The sequence below is a fragment of the Gymnoscopelus braueri genome (genome assembly GCF_963280865.1).
Source record: "Gymnoscopelus braueri genome assembly, chromosome: 10".
NCBI classification, from domain to species: domain Eukaryota; kingdom Metazoa; phylum Chordata; class Actinopteri; order Myctophiformes; family Myctophidae; genus Gymnoscopelus; species Gymnoscopelus braueri.
The window spans coordinates 28,386,143-28,405,374 of NC_137611.1; the positions used below are offsets into that span (position 1 = coordinate 28,386,143).

Genomic DNA, 19,232 nt, shown 5'->3' on the forward strand with positions numbered 1-19,232 from the left:
CACACTGATCTATACTATACATCAGTGTTGATTTTGACAGCAAATTTTGATTTAGTTTTAGCCATAGTCTTTTGAATACAATTCCATTTAGTTTTAGTCATATTTTGGTCATCTGAAATGTTTTAGTTTTTGTCTAGTTTTTTTTTACTAAATATCTTAAGGTTATAGTCGACTAAATCTACCATTGATTTATTCGACTAAAATGTATTTTGGCGGTGCCTTGGCGTCGTAATGGCTGATTTTATACTTGGTTGCCTGCTGAAAATAGCCGATCTACACTGCGACGCGTTGTGAGCTTGTAGATCTGCTATTTTCAGCATGCAACATCTGAGCGCAACCAAACATAAAATGACACGTCTTTTAGTTCTACTGGATCTCTTCTCTACTAGTCCCTCACTAACATGTTAGTCTAGTTTTTATTTGTTGACGAAATTGTCAATATATTTAGTCTTAGGGGCGGCCATAGCTGAGTGGTTAGTGATCCCGCCTAGGGAACCAGAGGCCCTGGTTGCCCCAGGTACGATTCCAGGCCACGCCAGCATATGTGTCGATGAAATGAAATTTGTCCCTGAGCAAGACTCTTAACCCCTAATTGCTCACAGGCCCTCATTGGAAACAAGCCCGCAAGGACTTTCATGAACGTCCTGTTAAAAGGAATTATCCTTATCCTTAGTTTTAGTCATCATAGCATAGTTTTTATTTAGTTTTCGGCAGTGAAAAAAGGTAGTCAACGAACATTGTTCGTCCTGTTTTAATCGACAAAATCAACACTGCTATACATTAGATTAATAAATCTTCATGAACATTCAATTGAAACTTTATGCCCAGATCAAAGAGAGCTAGAATGATGCAGCTAAAATGATGAGTGCCGATCTCTGGAAATTGCAGTGTTATTACTCATAGCTGACCACCGTTTGTGTCTGCGTGGCTCTTTCTCTCAGCTGTCTGTTGTACAAGCACGTGTCAATGGACGGGTTCAGCTCCGCACTGGGCACCCAGGGAAAGCTCTCCAACCGCGGTGGGCGCCGGAAGAGGCAGGTCCGTGTGCGACGGCCCACCCCAGATCACCCCGAGATGGCCTCTGTCAGTGGCACACAGGTAGGCACGCCTATGAGCACAGAGACCTAAAACATGTATGCAAACGGGTGCAAATGTTCGCATGTTGCACGAATGAAAGTACAACATCTTATACAGTATGTTCATTATCTCAGCACAGTTTCCTTCTGTTGTTGCAGCGGTTCTCAAAGTGCTTCTCACTCCCCAGCAACATCTTTTTACATAGTGTCAAAATCCACTTTAACCCATTAAGACCGGGAACACATCTGTGTCATTTTAGATTTCTTTGGGCTATTCAAAAATAGCAGATATACGGCAGATATACGGCACTCGGTGCCGCACTATGAGCTTGTAGATCTGCTATTTTTGAAAAATCGTGAAAAAAATATTTATTTATTTTTCAAAAAACTGTTAGGATTTTAACTCATTGAGTGCCCGAATTATTTCTGGCTATTTCTGGCCAGTACGATTTTTTATTTTTTTCAAGTAAAAAAAAAGTGCGTAGGAAGCGAGATACAGCCTTTTTCAGTTATAAGTTAAACAAGGAGTGGATCTTCAGATAATGATATCTTGGGTTCTGATTTTTTTTTTTTTAAACACGTGAAACACGTTAATGGCACGTTGCACCATAGCGGTAAAACACGTGAAACACGTTAATGGCACTCAATGAGTTAGTTAAAAACATTTTAAGAATCGGCCTCAGGCCTTAATGGGTTAAAGCCATTTTATACTTCAGCGATTCAAACATAGCACATCTGTGAGCTTGTAGATCTCCCTGGGTGCCCAGTGCTGAGCTGGAGATTTTTTTTATTATTACGAATTTTGAGTCTGGGGGGGGCGAGGGCGGCGGGGGTCCGTGGCCAAATGCATATCAATTGGGGGTCCTTCACATGTTCGAGAACCACTGTGCTCTTGTCCCAGGCAGGATGACATTGTATGAGAAATGTATTTGTCACTTGTGTCTGTACTGTAGGCCCAGCTCCAGCTTGGTCTGCGTGTGTCTCGGCCCGGTCCATACGCTCTGGTCCTGGAGTATGCCAGCGAGGTGGACATGGTCCAGAACGTCAACCTGCTCGTCAACGGCCAGTCAGATGGCGAGATCCAGGCCAGAGCCAACGTTTACAGCTGCGCTTACAGGTGCGTTGTTGAATTTCATCGCATGCAGCCATCAGGCACGACGAGTCCTGTTCTGACCCAATGCTGGGCATCTGCTCATATCGGCTGTATAAATAAAAATGTTGCTCCTGTCCAGTGTTAATGATGTTTTTTCATTCGTTTGTTCATTGCATCCACCTGCAGCTTCCTCTGTCGGAGTGTTGCCGTGGACAGCAGTAACCGAGTGGCCGTGTTCCAGCTCACGCATAAGGACACGCTTCTCCTGCAGTCTTCCACAGCCTCCTTCCTACTGGTAAGACAGAGTTTTTTTTTATTTTTTTAAGATCATTCATTGATTTAATAATCGCAGAATTACAGAACAGAATTAACTTTTTTTCCCGTGCATTTCATATTTATAATTTTCTCCGTAGCATAAAGTCTTTGCAGTGCCTGCAGAGGAATTCTTCATGGAGTATGTGAACCCCAAGATACTCTGTGTCTCGGTCCATGGCCGCTTTACTGAAGACAGGTACAGCAACTCAATAACGGGGGTATCACAGGGTAATAACAACAACAGGCATAGAGGCAAACCTGTTTGTAAGAAAAAAGGACCTGCAGCCCTTTCCTTTGGCCTCCTGCTGTGGAGAGACAAATACATCTGTTTTCCAGGTGTGATTCCGTGCATTCCTCTCACAGGGCAGGGTCACTCACCTGAGGTTGTCGGAGCACAGGGTCGGCCTTCCTTTTTGGTTTTCTCTCTTTCAAACCAACACCCAGTGGCCAACCTAGAATTTCCAGCCGTACAATACATATATTTACAGACAATTATTTACTGTCAGTTTCCAGTCCTGTTATTTGACAGTAGCATTTAAATGATTTCTGCACACTTTCCCTGAATCCATAAATTTTTTCCAGGCTCTATCTTTTAGAGTAGGACACCTACTCGTTGGCAAAGTCAAAGTTATTTCAAGCAGATGGCATAGATCCGCCCGGACAGTTATGCAATTACCTCTCTCTGTCAAGAGAGGGATACAACTACATAAAACTTAAATTTATACATGCTTCCACTCGGGTGCCCAGTGCATCTCAGACATCAAAGACTGGATGACCAACACTTTCTTAAAGTTAAATGATCATACAACTGAGATTTTATTAGTGGGGTCCTAAGGATTTAAGACATCATATTAATTCCCTGTTACTTCCCTTGTCAGCAAACCCTGTGAGCATGTTGAAAACTTCCAGAAGCACATCAATTACATCTCCAAGACTGCCTTTTATCATCTAAGTAACATCTCTAAAGTTAGATGCTTCCTGTTTCAATTAGACTCTGAAAAACTGGTTCATGCTTTTACTTCTAATAGACTGGATTATTATAATTCTCTCTTTGCACTGACAAAGCAGGTGTTATATAAACTCCAGCTTGTTCAGAATGCTGTTGCTAGAGTTTTAACTAGAACCAAGACATTTGAACATATTACTCCTGTTTTATCTTCTCTTCACTGGCTCCCAGTGAAACAAATAATTGATTTTAAAGTAATTCTCATTGTTCCAGGGTTTATCTATCAATGGTTTAGCTCCTTCCTATGTTTCTGACATACTTGAACCATACGTACCAACCAGGACCCTTAGATCATCTGACAGGTCTCCTCACTATACACTGGATAAACTCTAAATCAAGTTATGGTGCTTCCAGTCACTATGGTCCCACTCTGTGGAATTCTATACCAGCTGATCTAAGGTCTGTTACAACAGTGTCTTCTTTTAAAAGAAAACAAATAACCTACCTGTTTTCACAAGCTTTCAGCTAGGTTTGGGGTGTGCAGTTATCTTTAAAACTGGACTTTAATTTTATTAATTCATTCTTACATGTTAATCATATGTAATTGTGTTCATTTTGTGTCATTGCTGACCTTTGTCTTTATTTTTATTTTCTTGTCTTTATTTCTTTTATCTTTTTAAAGCACATTGAGTCTGCGCTTGACTTGACATACAGACAAACAAACAGCCACATTAAAATGGTTTCGCACTCACTGCACATGGCTCAACTAATGAAATCCTTAAAAGAGAGTGCCTCCATTAAGATCACAACTAAAAGCCTATTACTGAGCCCATATCTCCTCTATCAAGAAAGCAAATCCAAATGGAAAAACAATCTCTTTCAAGTCTCTCGCAATAATTTGATACGGCGCAGTGGTTTGCTGACGATATCACAAGTTCTTTGGCCTGCATTGTTCTGCTTTTTGAACCAAAAAGAAATAAACGAGGAAAAAACATGAAATGAGGTGCCAGAACGGCCTTGTGACAGAAAGGCTGATAAGGGCAGATGAACAAAAGACAAAAACATTCAAACAAATGGGAGTTCGGGGATATTTGGTCATGGGGCTTGAATCTACAGTAATGTCATAATGAAATGGAAAATATGCAAGAGAGGTGGAAGCAAAAAAAACGAGGATGGGGGGAAAATTAATCCTGAAGGCAGAGGGGATTGCCAAAGGATCAGAGAGTTGGCCTCTAACACAGGAGCTTTCATACGAAGTGTGTGGAATGTGTAAATGTGTGATTTCTGTACGTTGTACATTGATGAAAGAGAATGTGATAGTCGGAGGATGTCAAGATTCAAAAGAGGATCACTGGAGATTAGCGCCATTTCATACTGTAAATTACGACCTCTGCTCGGGGATTGACCCCATGTCCAAATGGATCAAATTATTCCACTTCAGTGCTGCTTGGCAATCCCTTCAAGTACTCAGCCACGAGCTTTAAGCAATATAGGCCTATTTATTATTAGTATTATTATTTATTTTTACTTTAGACAGTTGTTTTGCCTTAACCCATTAAGACCAAGCCCCCAGAGTTGCTGAGAAACATTGAAGCTGCCACCCCAGTGGCCAAAGCTGGAACTGCAGGCAGGGAGAAATACATGCACGCGCAAAACATACTGAGAGATAATTTTATACATATAAATATGTAAACATATTATACATACATACATATGCATTTACATATAAATATGCATCTCGAGTGTATTTAATAAATATCTCGCGTTCAATCCTTGACACACAGGCTGCCGTAGAACGCAAAAAGGACACTAGTGCGCATGCTCATAACTCTACGTGTGGTCAAAATCGAACCAATAATTCTACTTCCGGCAGGTTTCCGGGTGCTTCAAAACGCCACTGAGCACATTCATTGAAATGATAGCTGGGGGCGGGGCAATCCGCCCTCTAGTTATATTATACCTCTATGATTAAGACCTGGAACGTATCTGTGTCACTTTAGATTTCTTTGGCTATTCAAAAATAGCAGATATACAAGCTCATAGCGCGGCACCGAGTGCCGCGCTATGAGCTTGTAGATCTGCTATTTTTGAAAAATCTTGAAAAAATATTTTTCCGATTTTTTTTTCTCAAAAAAGGATTTAGAAAACATTTTTAAGAATCGCTTAAATGGGTTAAATGTTTGCCTTGTCTGTGATGATAGTATGTTTGCTGCCACAGGTGATTTGGATTACTGCTGTTGTTTTTGTGATGTGCTTTTAATTGTCTATATGTACTGTGCTGTACCTAAAATTGCCGCTCAGAGTACATTAAAGTTTCCTATAAGTCTTATAGTCAACATCTTGCTGCTCTTCTGTCTCTTCAGTCATCATTGTGTTCCAAGCCAGTTCACCAGACCCGCCGCGTCGTGGCTTTTGGACGCAGCTCGCGACGGACAGCCGTCCTCCCCCCGGGTCGTCACCCCTCAGCAAAGGGGGAGCGAGGAGTGGAGGCGGAGGCGACAGCTCCCTCTCACTGAACCCCAAAGTGAAGGGGTCCTGCTTAAATCTCCCCAGGTATCACTGTTGAATTGTGCCCCTTGTTGCCTATACACCAGTGGTTTTCAACCTTTTTCATGCCAGGGACCCCTAAATTGATATACATTTGGCCCGCGGACCACCATCTGAAAATGTTTTGTGCCAGGGACCCCCCAGAAGCAATGATTTGAGTTAAAAATGTTCTCGAATCTTGTTCAAATGTTCAAAATGTTTACATTTGCACACATTTTCACGATTTTTCAAAAATAGCAGATCTACAAGCTCATAGCGTGGCACTCGGTGCTGCGCTATGAGCTTGTATATCTGCTATTTTTTAATAGCCAAAGCTAAGTGGTTAAAATGATTCTGAGGCTATATTAACTAACTTAGCTGGGGACCCCCTGGTAGCCCCCCAAGGACCACTGGTGGTCCCCGGACCACTGGTTGAAAACCACTGGCCCACACCATTGACCCGTAGCTGTTTTAAGCTCGCTTGTCTCGAGGGCTGGAGACAACAGGTCCCCTCTGCGCCATTCCCATGCATTTCTCAGTCTTTTACCCCGGTCTGCACTATGCTCCCTTTCCCGTCCTCCTCCCCCCCTTTTTTTCCAGACGGAGATCAGTTTCAACCCCACCGTACCCCTCCCGGGCAGGTATGTGGTTGTGGTCCACTATCGGCAGCCAGAACACATCTCCTTCCCCGTGGAAGTGCGGGTGGACACGGGGCGCACCTGGAACGGTGAGTTTGTGAGAGTCTCACACCTGTTTAATCAAATGAAATAGAACCATACCGGCTCCCTTTTGAGCATAATGTTTTTTGCTCCTGGCAGCTGCTAATGGATGTAACGAGCGTGTGATCTGGGCATAATTGTGGTCTTCTTAGTGAAGGGGTGATACCTTTTATAAGGTCAGATTTATAAGCCCCCTCAGGTCATGACAAGATGATCAAAGATCTTGGACACACTTTCCGTTATAGCCTTAATAGCTCTTATTGTGTGACATTCTTTGAACTCACCTCCTCCTTTTCTCTACTTGTCTTCACCCCCCCCCCCCCCAGGCTCCATAAATGCCTCCTTCTGCCCCAGTGTCTCCGGCTGCAGGGAGGTGGTCATCGCCGAGCAGCGCATCGCCCTTGACTTTGAGCGCCATTCCTGGCGAGAGCCCATCATCTCTGTCAAGATTCCGCCTGGAAAGACCCTCACCCTGGTCAGTCGCTTAAGACCCATCGCTAAGCCTTTCGTGCTTACCGTTCTCAACCAGTTGTCTGGGTCGCCCAAGAGGCAATGCGATGAATTTAATGTACCTTTTAAGCCGTACGTGACACTTTTGGGGCCGCCGATTAGAGGCACGGTTCTTGAACCGAGGAGATTATGCTTGGAATGCCTTGTTTAAGGTCGTTCAGGTCAACTGCCTGCTATGATGAGGTATTCTCTCCTCAGGGTTCTGCCATATCCTAAAACAACAACAATGAGCTGGATGTTGTGTACCTAGCTTGGCTATACAGTCTGCTTAGAAAACAGCAGATCTAAAAGCTCACAGCACGTCGCTATGTGACGCGCTGTGAGCTTTTAGATGGGCTAGTTTTAGCACGAGACACCGTCGTACAATGTAGTATAAATCGGCCATTAGAGTTAAGCTCTCAAACCATTTAAGTCTGCTAACATCTACTCCGTCCAGTTTGGTTTTCACTCTCCAGATTAGGTCCAAACAGAATAAAATAACGCTTAAAGTGGTAAATACTGATCATTTTGTGTTCATATCATGCTTCATATAGGGTTTGCATATCACTGATAAGCAAGGGAGGTTATCAGTTAGAGCATTGTTGTTGCTTTTTTATAATTTGTTATGCTTTGTTCCGCTTTAGGATTATGTCTTGGTGGTTCGCGATAACAGTTACGCCCCAGATCTCCTGAAACCCAAACCGCTGGATAAGTCTGCAGATTTTATACAACACTGCAGAGGAGAGGGATTCTATATTGAGTAAGCAGTCAGTGTATACAGCATGATGTCATTAAGCTTCTTACTGCTCAAGCAATATCCAGCAGAAAAAACGTTATATACAATTTAGAATGAATTAAGTTTTACAATAGTTAGTTAGTAGATTAGTTAGTAGTTTTAAACTTTGAGTGCTTATTATATAACTTCATTTTCATGTGATTTCAGCTCTATGTGCTACCTGGCTTCCATTTCAGAAGTACCAGAAGTGCATTAAAATAAACCACACAATGGATGTTTTTGTAAATGGCGCCCTCTAGCTGCAACTATATGAATAAACCAACCTATTTTTCTATGTCTTCAGCCCCAGAAACTCATCCCAATTCTGCAGAGACTCCGCCCGCTCACTAGTAGCAGCCTATAATGGTGGAGCCGTGCCTTGTAACTGTGACCAGTCAGGCTCCACGGGGTCCATCTGTGATCCAAATGGAGGACAGTGTCCCTGCAGGCAGCATGTCATTGGTCGACAGTGCACAAAGTGTGCCACAGGATACTATGGCTTTCCCTACTGCAGATGTGAGTGGACGTTCACTCATATTCTCACCCCCAAACTCGTCAAATACAGCCACTTGGTCAAGTACCCGAGGCGTCCCTTTCCGACATTTTTAATGTCCTCTAGTGTCACGTGTAGATAGATGCCAGAGGACGTCAATACAGTTCTATAGAACTCCCTCAATGTCTGAAATAGAAGCCTCATGCATTGAATTTGTATCATGTAGACTCATTGAAAACAAGCAATTATGTCACCCGTAAAAACATTAACCCATTAAGACCGGGAACGCATTTGTGTCATTTAAGAGGTTTTTTTAAAGCAAACATTTGTAAAATATTTTGTTCCAGGGACCCCCCGAGAAGCAAAGATTTTAGTTACAAATGTTCGCTTTAAAAAATATATGTTCAAAAATTTTCTCACATTTTCATGATTTTTCCAAAAATAGCAGATCTACAAGCTCGTAGCGCGGCACTCGGTGCCGCGCTATGAGCTTGTAGATCTGCTATTTTTGAATAGCCAAAGAAATCTAAAATGACACGGATGCGTTCCCGGTCTTAATGAGTTAAGGCAGGCGTGCATCAGAAGCTGGCTAGTGCCCTATGAGGCACGTCCGAGCGAGGCCTTAGCCAAGTGAGTGGCCCTGCCGAGAGCCAGCTTCTGCCAACTAAGCGGTGTCCAAGTTTCATGCTGATAGGTTGGGAATAATTTATGATCATCATGGACATGGTGCAAGAATCCTCAGCGCCAGCTGCAGACGCCAACGGCACCTGACAAAATGGCAAAATGTGACGAGTTGGTCAAGAGAATGCGTTGGACATTGACACTAGCATACATCAGCCTCCCATACATGTCATCTTCACAAATGTTATGAAAGGTATTGTACAGCAAATACTGATAATCTGAATATAATCTGTTTTCCCCCTCTGTATAGCGTGTGAGTGTGGTCGTCGGCTGTGTGACGAGGTGACAGGACAGTGCATTTGCCCTCCCCAGACTATCAGGCCCTCCTGTGACGTGTGTGAGGCTCGGACGTTCAGCTACCACCCCTTGTTGGGCTGTGAGGACTGCGACTGCTCGCCCGTGGGCACCAGGGGCGAGCAGTCACAGACCAGTGCTGGTCCTGACTGTGACCGCGTCACCGGACAATGCACGTGAGTGGAACTGGAACTCTTGTGTGCGATAAAACACTCACAAAGCACTCGTCAGGTTAAGGAGTTATGTGTCAGTGAGATTTCGGTCTTTCATTGTGTATCTTATAATGATGTTTTGTGTAAAGCACCCTGAATTGCCTTGTTGTTGAAATGTGCTTTACAAATAAAGTTGCCTTGCCTTATTATATTACTACCAAAACCTCACCTTGAACTCATGAAGTTCTAGACTTATTGTCCCAAATAGAATACTGATTTACAGTGTAGTATACAACTAACACCATATATATATATTCAGTATGTATACTTCTAATAAAGATATCAAGTAAACCTCTCCAGGGGCATTAACCCATTAAGACCTGAGGCGATTCTTAAAAATGTTTTCTAAATGAAAATAATCTTTAAAAAAAGAAAATCAAGATTTTTCTAAAATAGCAGATCTACAAGTTCATAGCGCGGCACTCGGTGCCGCGCTATGAGCTTGTATATCTGCTATTTTTGAATAGCAAAAGAAATCTAAAGTGACACAGATGCGTTCCAAGTCTTGATGGGTTAACCAAATCAGATGCAAATCTCAACTAGAGTCAATTATCTGTGTATGTTCTTGCAGGTGCAAACCTCGGATTGGGGGACGGCAGTGTGACCGGTGTGCAGAAGGTTATTATGGCTTAATCCCAAACTGTGCACCTTGTGACTGTAACGAGGATGGGGTCACACCTGATGTATGCCATCCTGACACAGGGAAGTGTCTCTGCAAGGTCAGTGTGGTGTAGAAAGTAGAACATAATGCCATTTTAGCTTTGTTCTGTTTTATCTCTTCTTGTGGCCCTCTTCTGACCTTCCCCATGTTGTTGTTGGTGCTGCTATTGCAGAAACATGTTGTAGGTGACCGGTGTGATGCGTGCAAGGATGGCGCCTTCCATTTTGACCCGTCCAACCCTACTGGCTGCACCAGCTGCTTCTGTTTCGGAGCTACTGGCCAGTGTCAGAGCTCCAGCAAGCACAGGGGGAAGGTCAGTGTATTTTAATTGCCCCTGCATGCCTTTGGAAAATCCTACCCATGGAAAGATTACTGAATAACTGCAATTGTGTGGTGCACAAAATACTTCTCTAACTTTTACACAAAGCAGCTGTTCAGGAAAGCCCTGCTAAATGAATCACGTTGATCTTACCTGGCATCCCTATTTTGGGCATAGGTGAACATTTTCAAACAATAATCACAAATTGTGAAAGTGGCAGATCTACAACCTTACACCTTACAGCGACACGTCGTCAGCTTGTAGATCTGCTATCATTGCTATTTGTCATACGACAAAATAAATACAGTCGGGCTTAAGTGGTTAAATAATGAGCGTTGCGGGTATAGAAAACATCCATAGAGAGTGAGTGCCACATAATTGTTTACCATACACCAAAGCATGAGATAACTCACTCTGGATATGTTTCCTGTGGGTAGTTTGTGGAGATGCGTGGCTGGCGTCTGGAGAGGGAGAACCAGGAGGAAGTTCCCTCTGTACTGAACCCAGCAAGTAACACAGTGGTGGCAGACGTCCAGGAGCTGCCTGCTGTTGTACACATTCTCCACTGGGTGGCACCATCTTCATACCTAGGAGACAGGGTGAGTAGATGGAGACTGCTGGCAAGGTCAAGAGAAGTCTGTTTGTGATTCATTTCATGACAGTTTTTCAGCAATCATTTTAAATGTAATATAATTTGGCAATACTTACATTCATGGCCGTGTGTGAGTGACTGGTTGAAGGTTACTTTACACAGTATAGTCCTCAGGGGTCATTTATAAAACATTACGAATGTAACTATTTGTACATTTGTGCTTACATTAGGGGCCCTGGTTCGCATCCTGGCCCCGGTCCCTGAGCAAGGCACTTATCCCCTACCTGCTCCCTGAGGCACTGTCCCTGTAGCTACCCACTGCTCCTGATACTTGCAGATCCCACATTTCACTGTATATGCAAATATTTGGTGGCAAATTCTGCAAAGGATTATGGACCAAATTATCATTATGATTAACACTCAGACTTTGTATGTGTAGACAGCTTTCTTAATTCCTGTGGCTTCTACCTTCCCTTGTCGGGATTATCTTCATTCTCCCTCTCCTTTTTCCTCTCAGGTGTCATCTTATGGAGGCTTCCTGACGTACCAGATCAAGTCCTTTGGCATCCCCAGTGAAGGGATGACTCTGCTGAACACAAGACCGGATGTTTTGCTTACCGTGCGTAGAGTCACCATTCTACCTGTCATTCACTCACCTCTCTTAGTCAATGTCTTAAATATGTTCCCTTTCTGAATAAGTCGTTTTCATCTGGACATACTGTATCCTCAGGGCCAGGACATGAGATTGGTCCACCAGACTCCAGAACCCCCGTCTCCGGACCGGCTCTATCAGGGCAGGGTCCAACTTGTTGAGGTGGGGTTTTCACATGCTTTTACCCTTATTTAAACGTATTTTACTACTTAAATGTAAACACACTTCCTTAAAGTAGTTTTCACCTTGATACAATTCATAATAATGCTCATTCAGTATAAGTGTGATTTTCTGTGAGAATATATAATTGTGTAAAGAGATACACATGCCCCATACCTCCTATTATAACCTGTACTTGCTCTAATATGCCCTACTCTTGAAGGGGAAAACATACACTCTACCACTGTCTTTACTCCCAGAAGGCTGTTTTACGATTGTACTGATAGTCGCTTTCAGTAAGAGTCAGCTAATTGCCATTTCACACTAAAGTGAGAAAGAGCATTACATTCATTGATCGATTTTCCCACTATGTTTCTATTGTATCTAATAAAATATAAATATTTTCATTTTGTTCTCGAAGAATTCCCAACATGAGTTCCTGTATAATCCCTCACTAAATCCTCTTATTGTCTGTGTAGGGAAACTGGCGCCACGCTGGCACCAGCAGGCCCGTGTCCAGAGATGAGATGATGACGGTTCTAGCCGGTCTCGCGGGCCTGAGGATCCGGGCTCTGTACTTCACGCAGACCCAGCGCCTCGGTCTGGGGGATGTCGGCCTGGAGGAGGCTACCGACACCGGGGCTGGAAGCCCTGCGAGCACTGTGGAGAAATGTGCCTGCCCCGCACGGTATTCTGGAGACTCCTGTCAGGTAGGGAGGCCAGAATCCATACCCAACCCCCCACCCCACCCAACCAACCCCACCAGCAATTCATACACTTTGTCCTGGTATGTCTTTTTTTTTCTGTTCAAGGTCTTTTTATTTATTTATCAGATATTACAAAAAAAGAATGGGACTGGGGCAATATTTATGTACGGTAGGTAGGATGCTAGCGGCATCCATCTTACATCCAAAATCCGAAAAGGTTGCCAGATATTGTAAAATTTCAGATTGCAACTTCTTGTAGAAGAGCGAATTGTTTCTATGTCAGATGATGCATCTTTATAAAGTTATAAAGGTAATGTTTTCTTCCACTTAAGCAATATAATTTGCCTGGCCAACCTATTATATTTTTTAGCATTCCAGGTTGTGTGAAGTTCTTGTGGAGCAACCCCAAATATTGAAATAGTAGCAGAAGGTTCTATGGATTTTTTTAGGACCACAGAAAATATATTTGAAATTGATTGCCAAACATCGTTTAGTTTTGGACATAGCCAAATCATGTGATAGTGTGCTTGCTTACACCGATCACACATGGGGTCTATATCCGGAACAAATCCAGCCAACTTTACCTGAAACCAGTGTAGGTGATGAATAATTCTGAATTGAATATTTATATGCCTTAATCAGATTGAGGAAAAATCCAATCTTCCTCAATCAGTAATTTGCGCATCCAAACCCTCTGCCCATAGATTTTTTAATAAGATCAAAGGTTCCAAATTCTAGGTGGAGGCAGGAGTATATTGTATTGTGCCAATAACCACTTTAGAACTTGGATAATAGAGCTTAACGTTCTGAAGAAATTGAAGTGGAACGATTAAGTGTTAGATGTAGAAGATCAAGTGCTCGTTTTTACATAATCATTTTACACTTTCGCTTCGGTTTCACACAGGAATGAAGGTACAGAGATGGTGAGGATTAGGGAGAGTCAGATCTACAAGCTCACAACGCATCGCAAACGCGACACATTGTAAGATTGTAGATCGCTACTTTTGCCTCGTGACACCGTCGTACGATGAAGTATAACTCAGGCTTGAGATCAGATGTGAGATGTTGTTTTCCGTTCCGTGGGTGGTTGGTAGGGAAAGGTACAGATTGACCAACTGCTTTTCTCAGTGAAGCCAGAACTTCACCTCAGACAATACTTTGGGGTCGTCCCGAGTCCTGACATGCCCAAACAAAGAGCCACGCCCTGGGTGAATGAGGTCAACTGTAAGAGTAAGAATTCATCAGCTGGAATGTACTGGAAAATACATGCCCGAGAGCCGCGCAGCCAAACTGCATAGCCCCAGGGTGGGATAGGAAACACAATCACGCAGACATAATGTTAGTGATTATACAGCCTTAATCGCTGTGTCACGGTTTCCGCCCATTAAAAAAAGAAATGTAATGCAAGAATTCACAATGTCTCACAATGTGTGATGTCTCTTTCTCAGATATGGATGGGTCTTCATAGCCATGTTGGATTATTCCAACTAAATTAACCCACAGAATCCACTTAGAATGAACACGTTGAAAGTCAGGTGTAAATGTGTTCAAATCTTTCTCAGTGGGTGTCTCGTATTGAGGAAGCCTGATTTTGTTCCCAGATATTCTTGCACCAGGGGCAGCAACTGGTCTGGAAAACGTACAACCTGTCCTCTGTCTGAAGTGATTGTTATGTTGGTTTTCTATTTTGTGATTGCACTCAGCACCGTTGCCAAAGCAGAGGGTCTGTCTACCTGTGTTTATATGAGACATCTTTTTATAGGGTGTGCTGAGAGGAAATTGAGAATATGTTCCCTGAGGGAACACCTTGACGCATAGGGTGTGGCAGTGTTTCCCCACAGCCCCAATGTGTTGATGTGTGTAGCGGTGTATAGCTGCCACTCCCAAACGTCTCCATTGTGTTTGACTTGTGTGATTCAGAGATTTATGTCTGTACTGTCTAGAGATGCCTGACTTTTCTTTCAATCACACCAACATGCTCACACAAATACCCAAGGTAAACCACAATGGTAAATGTTTTTTGTTACAAGCAAAGGCTCTCCCACAGTTGCTCCCTGACACTCTTATATAATGATTTATGAATGTTTCTTCTTCACTATTCAGAAGTGGAAACTGTTTTGTTCTTCTCATCTTTTATCATGTGCCACTTATCAAGCACACTTGAATCAATGTGTCTGAATGTGAACAACACACTGTGTGCGTGCGCGTGTGTGCGCCGAGCCCAAAGCTGACTCAGGTGGGTGAGTAGTGATAGGGGCGTGTCTTCTACGCGGTGTGCGTATGACTGTGTGTTTAAGAGGCCGAGATAGGGGAGAGTGGGGAGTTATTTCACCCAGACTAAATGCAAGGAATGCCAGATACACGCGTGGATAGAAGGTGGCAGAGCAGGGCTCTGCTACAGACCCTGCTATGGGGGACTTTGCTCGGACTATGCTCTGCTGGCCCAAGGCCCTTTCAGAGAGGGGAGAGAACCCGCTACCCTCGGCAACATGACAGATGGACACAGGGGATACGACAGCCTTCGCCTCATGACCACGGAGTTCAGCGCGTACAGTACCCGTCAGTAAATGACCCGGGTACTCAGAGGGTACAGTACCCCTCGGTACATGACAGAGGGCAGGCTGTTAAGTACCCGTCTATTAAGGACATTGATGGCAGTTCTCAGATCCAGGTAAAATGCACAGATGTTTGGGGGGGTACCTGCTTTGTGGATTATAGTTTTTAAGGGTGACTTCAAGACTGCTGTCTTTGAGAGATCAGAGCATGTTTGGGGACTCCAGTTTTTACCCATTTAATGACACTGCGTTCAGGTCAAGTTCATTGCTATTTGAGCTGTGAATACAGAATTGCACACTTGGTGACACACCCTTTTTAAGTACTCTTTAGGTCCGTCTATTTCAATAGTTTTTTTTCTTTCTTGCTTGCAAACCTCCAGTCACATCACAACCTTAAGGCAAAAATAAATGTGTAATTAAAGTGTATTTAGATCACTAATCTCAAGTGTACAACTGATAAATGGTATCTTGTGATGTATGTTATTGTACATAATTATTATTGTGGTATGACATAAAACTAAGTCTGTAAGATGGACAGAAATGACCTATCTTCTAATTAAATACGGATCCATAAGTCAAGGGAAAAGCTTTTAAACAAGTCTGTATTCATAATATGGTGGTGATAACATTGTGGTATTCCTGTGTTTACAGAAATGTGCTCCTGGTTACTACCGAGATGGCAGTGGGCCCTTCCTCGGGCGCTGTGTTCGCTGTGACTGTAATGGCCGGGCTGATGAGTGTGATGAGAGGACAGGGAAGTGTCTGGTAAGTGACAAGTCTCTTTCACTTTTCGGTTGTGACCAAGCAGCTAGCATAAACCACTGTCTGTCTCTCGTCTCGGTTTACAATAGAATACCATTGATGGAAATGCAACTGGAACGCATCTGTGTCCTTTTTTTATTTGAGCTAAAAAGCATTATTTTACACTCTGGCTATTCAAAAATAGCAGATATACAAGCTCATAGCGCTGCACCGAGTGCCACGCTACGAGCTTGTAGATCTGCTATTTTTGAAAAATCGTGAAAATGTGTGCAAATCTTTGAATATATATTATTTGAAGGCAAACATTTTTTTAAAAAGGCAAACATTTTTAACTCAAATCTTTGCTTCTGGGGGTCCCTGGAACAAAATATTTTGAGATGGGGGTCGGCGGCCTAATACATATAATCTTGGGGGTCCTTGACATGAAAAAGTTTGAGCACCACTGATATAGAAACATACGTTTATCATAATTCTGTTGGGATTTTGGAAGACATTTTGTAGAATCGGCTTAATGGGTTAAAGACGTTTTATTTTTGTTCAGTTGTGCGTACATCCTACAACTCTCACATGCAACAGCTGGGCAAACAAAGAGCTGGTCGCAGCTTATCACAAATAATGTACTTTTGATATATCACTCACTCACTTACTCACTCACTGACTGACTGATTCACTGTATCACTCACTTATTGCCTCACCTCACTCACCTGAACTCACCTGGTCTATCTACTGAAAGTCAGCGTGAAAGCACTGATCATTTGGTGACCACAGGTTTACACACCTCAATGATGACTTCAGGACATCAGCTTAGTCAGAGTCTAGACTGCTCTCCTCTGGGGCATATATGTGGGCAACTGATGGGCACCCCACCCTACTGTATCTAGTGACCACATGTTTGCACAATACTGTGGCACCCTGTGTGGCCACATAAGAAATCGCTGACACGATACTTGTTCTGATTTGGCTTCAGGGACCCCTCCCTTCACTTTGATTTTATATAACTTTTCATATCACTTCTTCATGGATGGAAGGACGGATGAAATCCTAGAGATATCTAAAACCCCAACATTCTCTCTACTCTTGTGCAAAACACTCAAGATCAGGCCTGTGTCTGTCTGTATTGTATATCTGGGCACCCACAGCCACCAAGACACGCACTGCTGAACACCACTCTCCTTTGAGAGCATGGAAAGTACCCGTTGTGATGATTTGGCAGAGAAATGTTTGGCATTTGCCTGCTTCCAAACGTTCCCCTTCTTACAGTAAATGGGAGCGGGGTTTCTCAACTGTAACCAACTCTAGAAATCCACTTGTGTCAAGTATGTCAAATATCAAAATGAGCTGATGTGCAAGCTCTCAACGCATCGTGCAGCGATGCGTTGAGAGCTTTGCAGATTTGCTGTTTTTGCCAGTTGTTTGCCCTTTATAGCATGCCCTAAATAGGGACGCTAGTGTTCTTGTTGTTATGTTGGTACAGCATTTCCTTGAAAGACTTAACTGCAGAGCACACACAAGGCTAGAGTTTATTCTCATGTACACCATGCACATCTCTTGTTGTAGTTACAGCATCTCCGTCACTGTAGCGTACAAGGCTCAGGCTGTAGTAAAGTAGTTTGAAAATATATTTGTCTTTGTGTCTTTGTCAGAACTGTCAATATGACTCGGCCGGGGACAGATGTGAACGTTGCAAGGAAGGTTACTATGGTAACCCTGCTCAGAGGACATGCCGTGTTTGCCCGTGCCCATTCCGTGTGCCGACTAACAGGTGGGTGTGAGAAAGTACTCGGCACCGCTAAAGTCATGCACGTGTAAACACACACACACACACACACACACACACACACACACACACACACACACACACACACACACACACACACACACACACACACACACACACACACACACACACACACACACGTGTCCATGAATAAAGCTTATGTCTCCCTTTTCCTCTCTAGTTTTGCAGTGGGTTGCAGAGAGGTGTCTGGGGCGTTCCAGTGCATCTGCCGAACAGGATACACTGGAGAGAGGTGTGAGAGGTGAGTGTCGTCATGGAGGGATTGTTTAGATCAGTGGTTCTCAAAGTGGGGTCCACGGACCCTCAGGGTTCCTTGAGGGGATTCTTACAGTTCTGTAACTCTGAGAGTGTACAAATTGATCCATTTGGTTCCATTTCAACACTCACAGAGTTATGGGGTCCCGAAAAGAAAAAAAAGTTTGAGAACCATTGAGTTGATCAATCGTACCTGTTCTCTGTTTCCACACAGGTGTGCTCCCGGTTTCTATGGTGATCCACTAACAGATGGAGGAAGCTGTCAGCCCTGTGATTGTAATGGCAATGGGAACAACTGCGACGCAAGGACCGGAGGTGAGTTTATAGATGCTTGTGTTTTTAAATTGGATAAATGTATTTCCATTCTACTGTGTTTTGTTCAGTTCACTTCAATTCACTAATTTTCTGAATTATTTATTGCAATCTCTCTCTCTGCAGTGTGTAAGAACACAGAGCCCAAAGATACAAATACAGATGGACAATGCAAAGGTGAGAGAATGTCTGTTTTGTTTTAAGTTTATTATGAAACAATTTACAAATATTACACTCAGAAATAATTATATTTGTCTCCATTAAAACCTAAACAAATTTAAAAACAGTATAAAAAATGCAACTGAAAAAACGTATGCTTTCAATGAGTCTTACATGGTGAACATGGAGTTTTAATTTGAATGGGCATATATAGGAGGGGGGCTTGTCTGATTGAAATCATATAAAATATCTAAATATTGAATAAAGCGATTTCAAAACTGTCTGGGTTGCACACAAAAGTCAGAGTAGACATTAAAATGACATCAGAAATACCCATTTAAACATTACACAATAAGATGCTATTTAGAACAATAGCATAAGCACAGGACATGGAGTTAGTTCATTTTGTTTAGGAGGATGGTGGACCTGGAATCATGTTCAGGTCATGCCCTAATACGGCAGAGTTTCTTCCTGTTTCTATTGGTGTTTCTTACCAGACTCCAGACGTTTGAATGGAGGAGATGTTTAGCGTAGCCACAATATATCTTCTCTACTACAAAGGTTTAGTGTGGCCCCAGCATAATTTGGCAAGCTCTTGGTGAATGAAATATTACTCTGTTATACTGTAGTTGTATGTATACACACGGTCTGTGTGGTATGAGCGAGCAATCAAATGCTGTTT

General features: G+C 43.0%; 1 protein-coding gene across 3 annotated transcripts in view; it reads left to right on the top strand.

Moving 5' to 3' along the window:
• The window catches only part of LOC308094376 (laminin subunit alpha-3-like), an 83,323-nt gene that overhangs the window by 45,267 nt on the left and 18,824 nt on the right, over positions 1 to 19,232 (top strand). For all 3 annotated transcript variants that reach the window (XM_080440992.1, XM_080440993.1, XM_080440994.1), the window contains exons 25-45: positions 942 to 1,098; positions 2,030 to 2,193; positions 2,356 to 2,464; positions 2,583 to 2,680; positions 5,794 to 5,983; positions 6,557 to 6,683; positions 7,002 to 7,150; positions 7,809 to 7,924; positions 8,244 to 8,455; positions 9,364 to 9,583; positions 10,191 to 10,338; positions 10,453 to 10,593; positions 11,037 to 11,198; positions 11,709 to 11,810; positions 11,922 to 12,005; positions 12,482 to 12,712; positions 15,916 to 16,029; positions 17,670 to 17,788; positions 17,985 to 18,065; positions 18,294 to 18,394; positions 18,518 to 18,568. In XM_080440992.1, coding sequence (XP_080297118.1) covers positions 942 to 1,098; positions 2,030 to 2,193; positions 2,356 to 2,464; positions 2,583 to 2,680; positions 5,794 to 5,983; positions 6,557 to 6,683; positions 7,002 to 7,150; positions 7,809 to 7,924; positions 8,244 to 8,455; positions 9,364 to 9,583; positions 10,191 to 10,338; positions 10,453 to 10,593; positions 11,037 to 11,198; positions 11,709 to 11,810; positions 11,922 to 12,005; positions 12,482 to 12,712; positions 15,916 to 16,029; positions 17,670 to 17,788; positions 17,985 to 18,065; positions 18,294 to 18,394; positions 18,518 to 18,568 — 2,876 coding nt within the window. The remainder of the gene's footprint in view (positions 1 to 941; positions 1,099 to 2,029; positions 2,194 to 2,355; positions 2,465 to 2,582; positions 2,681 to 5,793; positions 5,984 to 6,556; positions 6,684 to 7,001; positions 7,151 to 7,808; positions 7,925 to 8,243; positions 8,456 to 9,363; positions 9,584 to 10,190; positions 10,339 to 10,452; positions 10,594 to 11,036; positions 11,199 to 11,708; positions 11,811 to 11,921; positions 12,006 to 12,481; positions 12,713 to 15,915; positions 16,030 to 17,669; positions 17,789 to 17,984; positions 18,066 to 18,293; positions 18,395 to 18,517; positions 18,569 to 19,232) is intronic.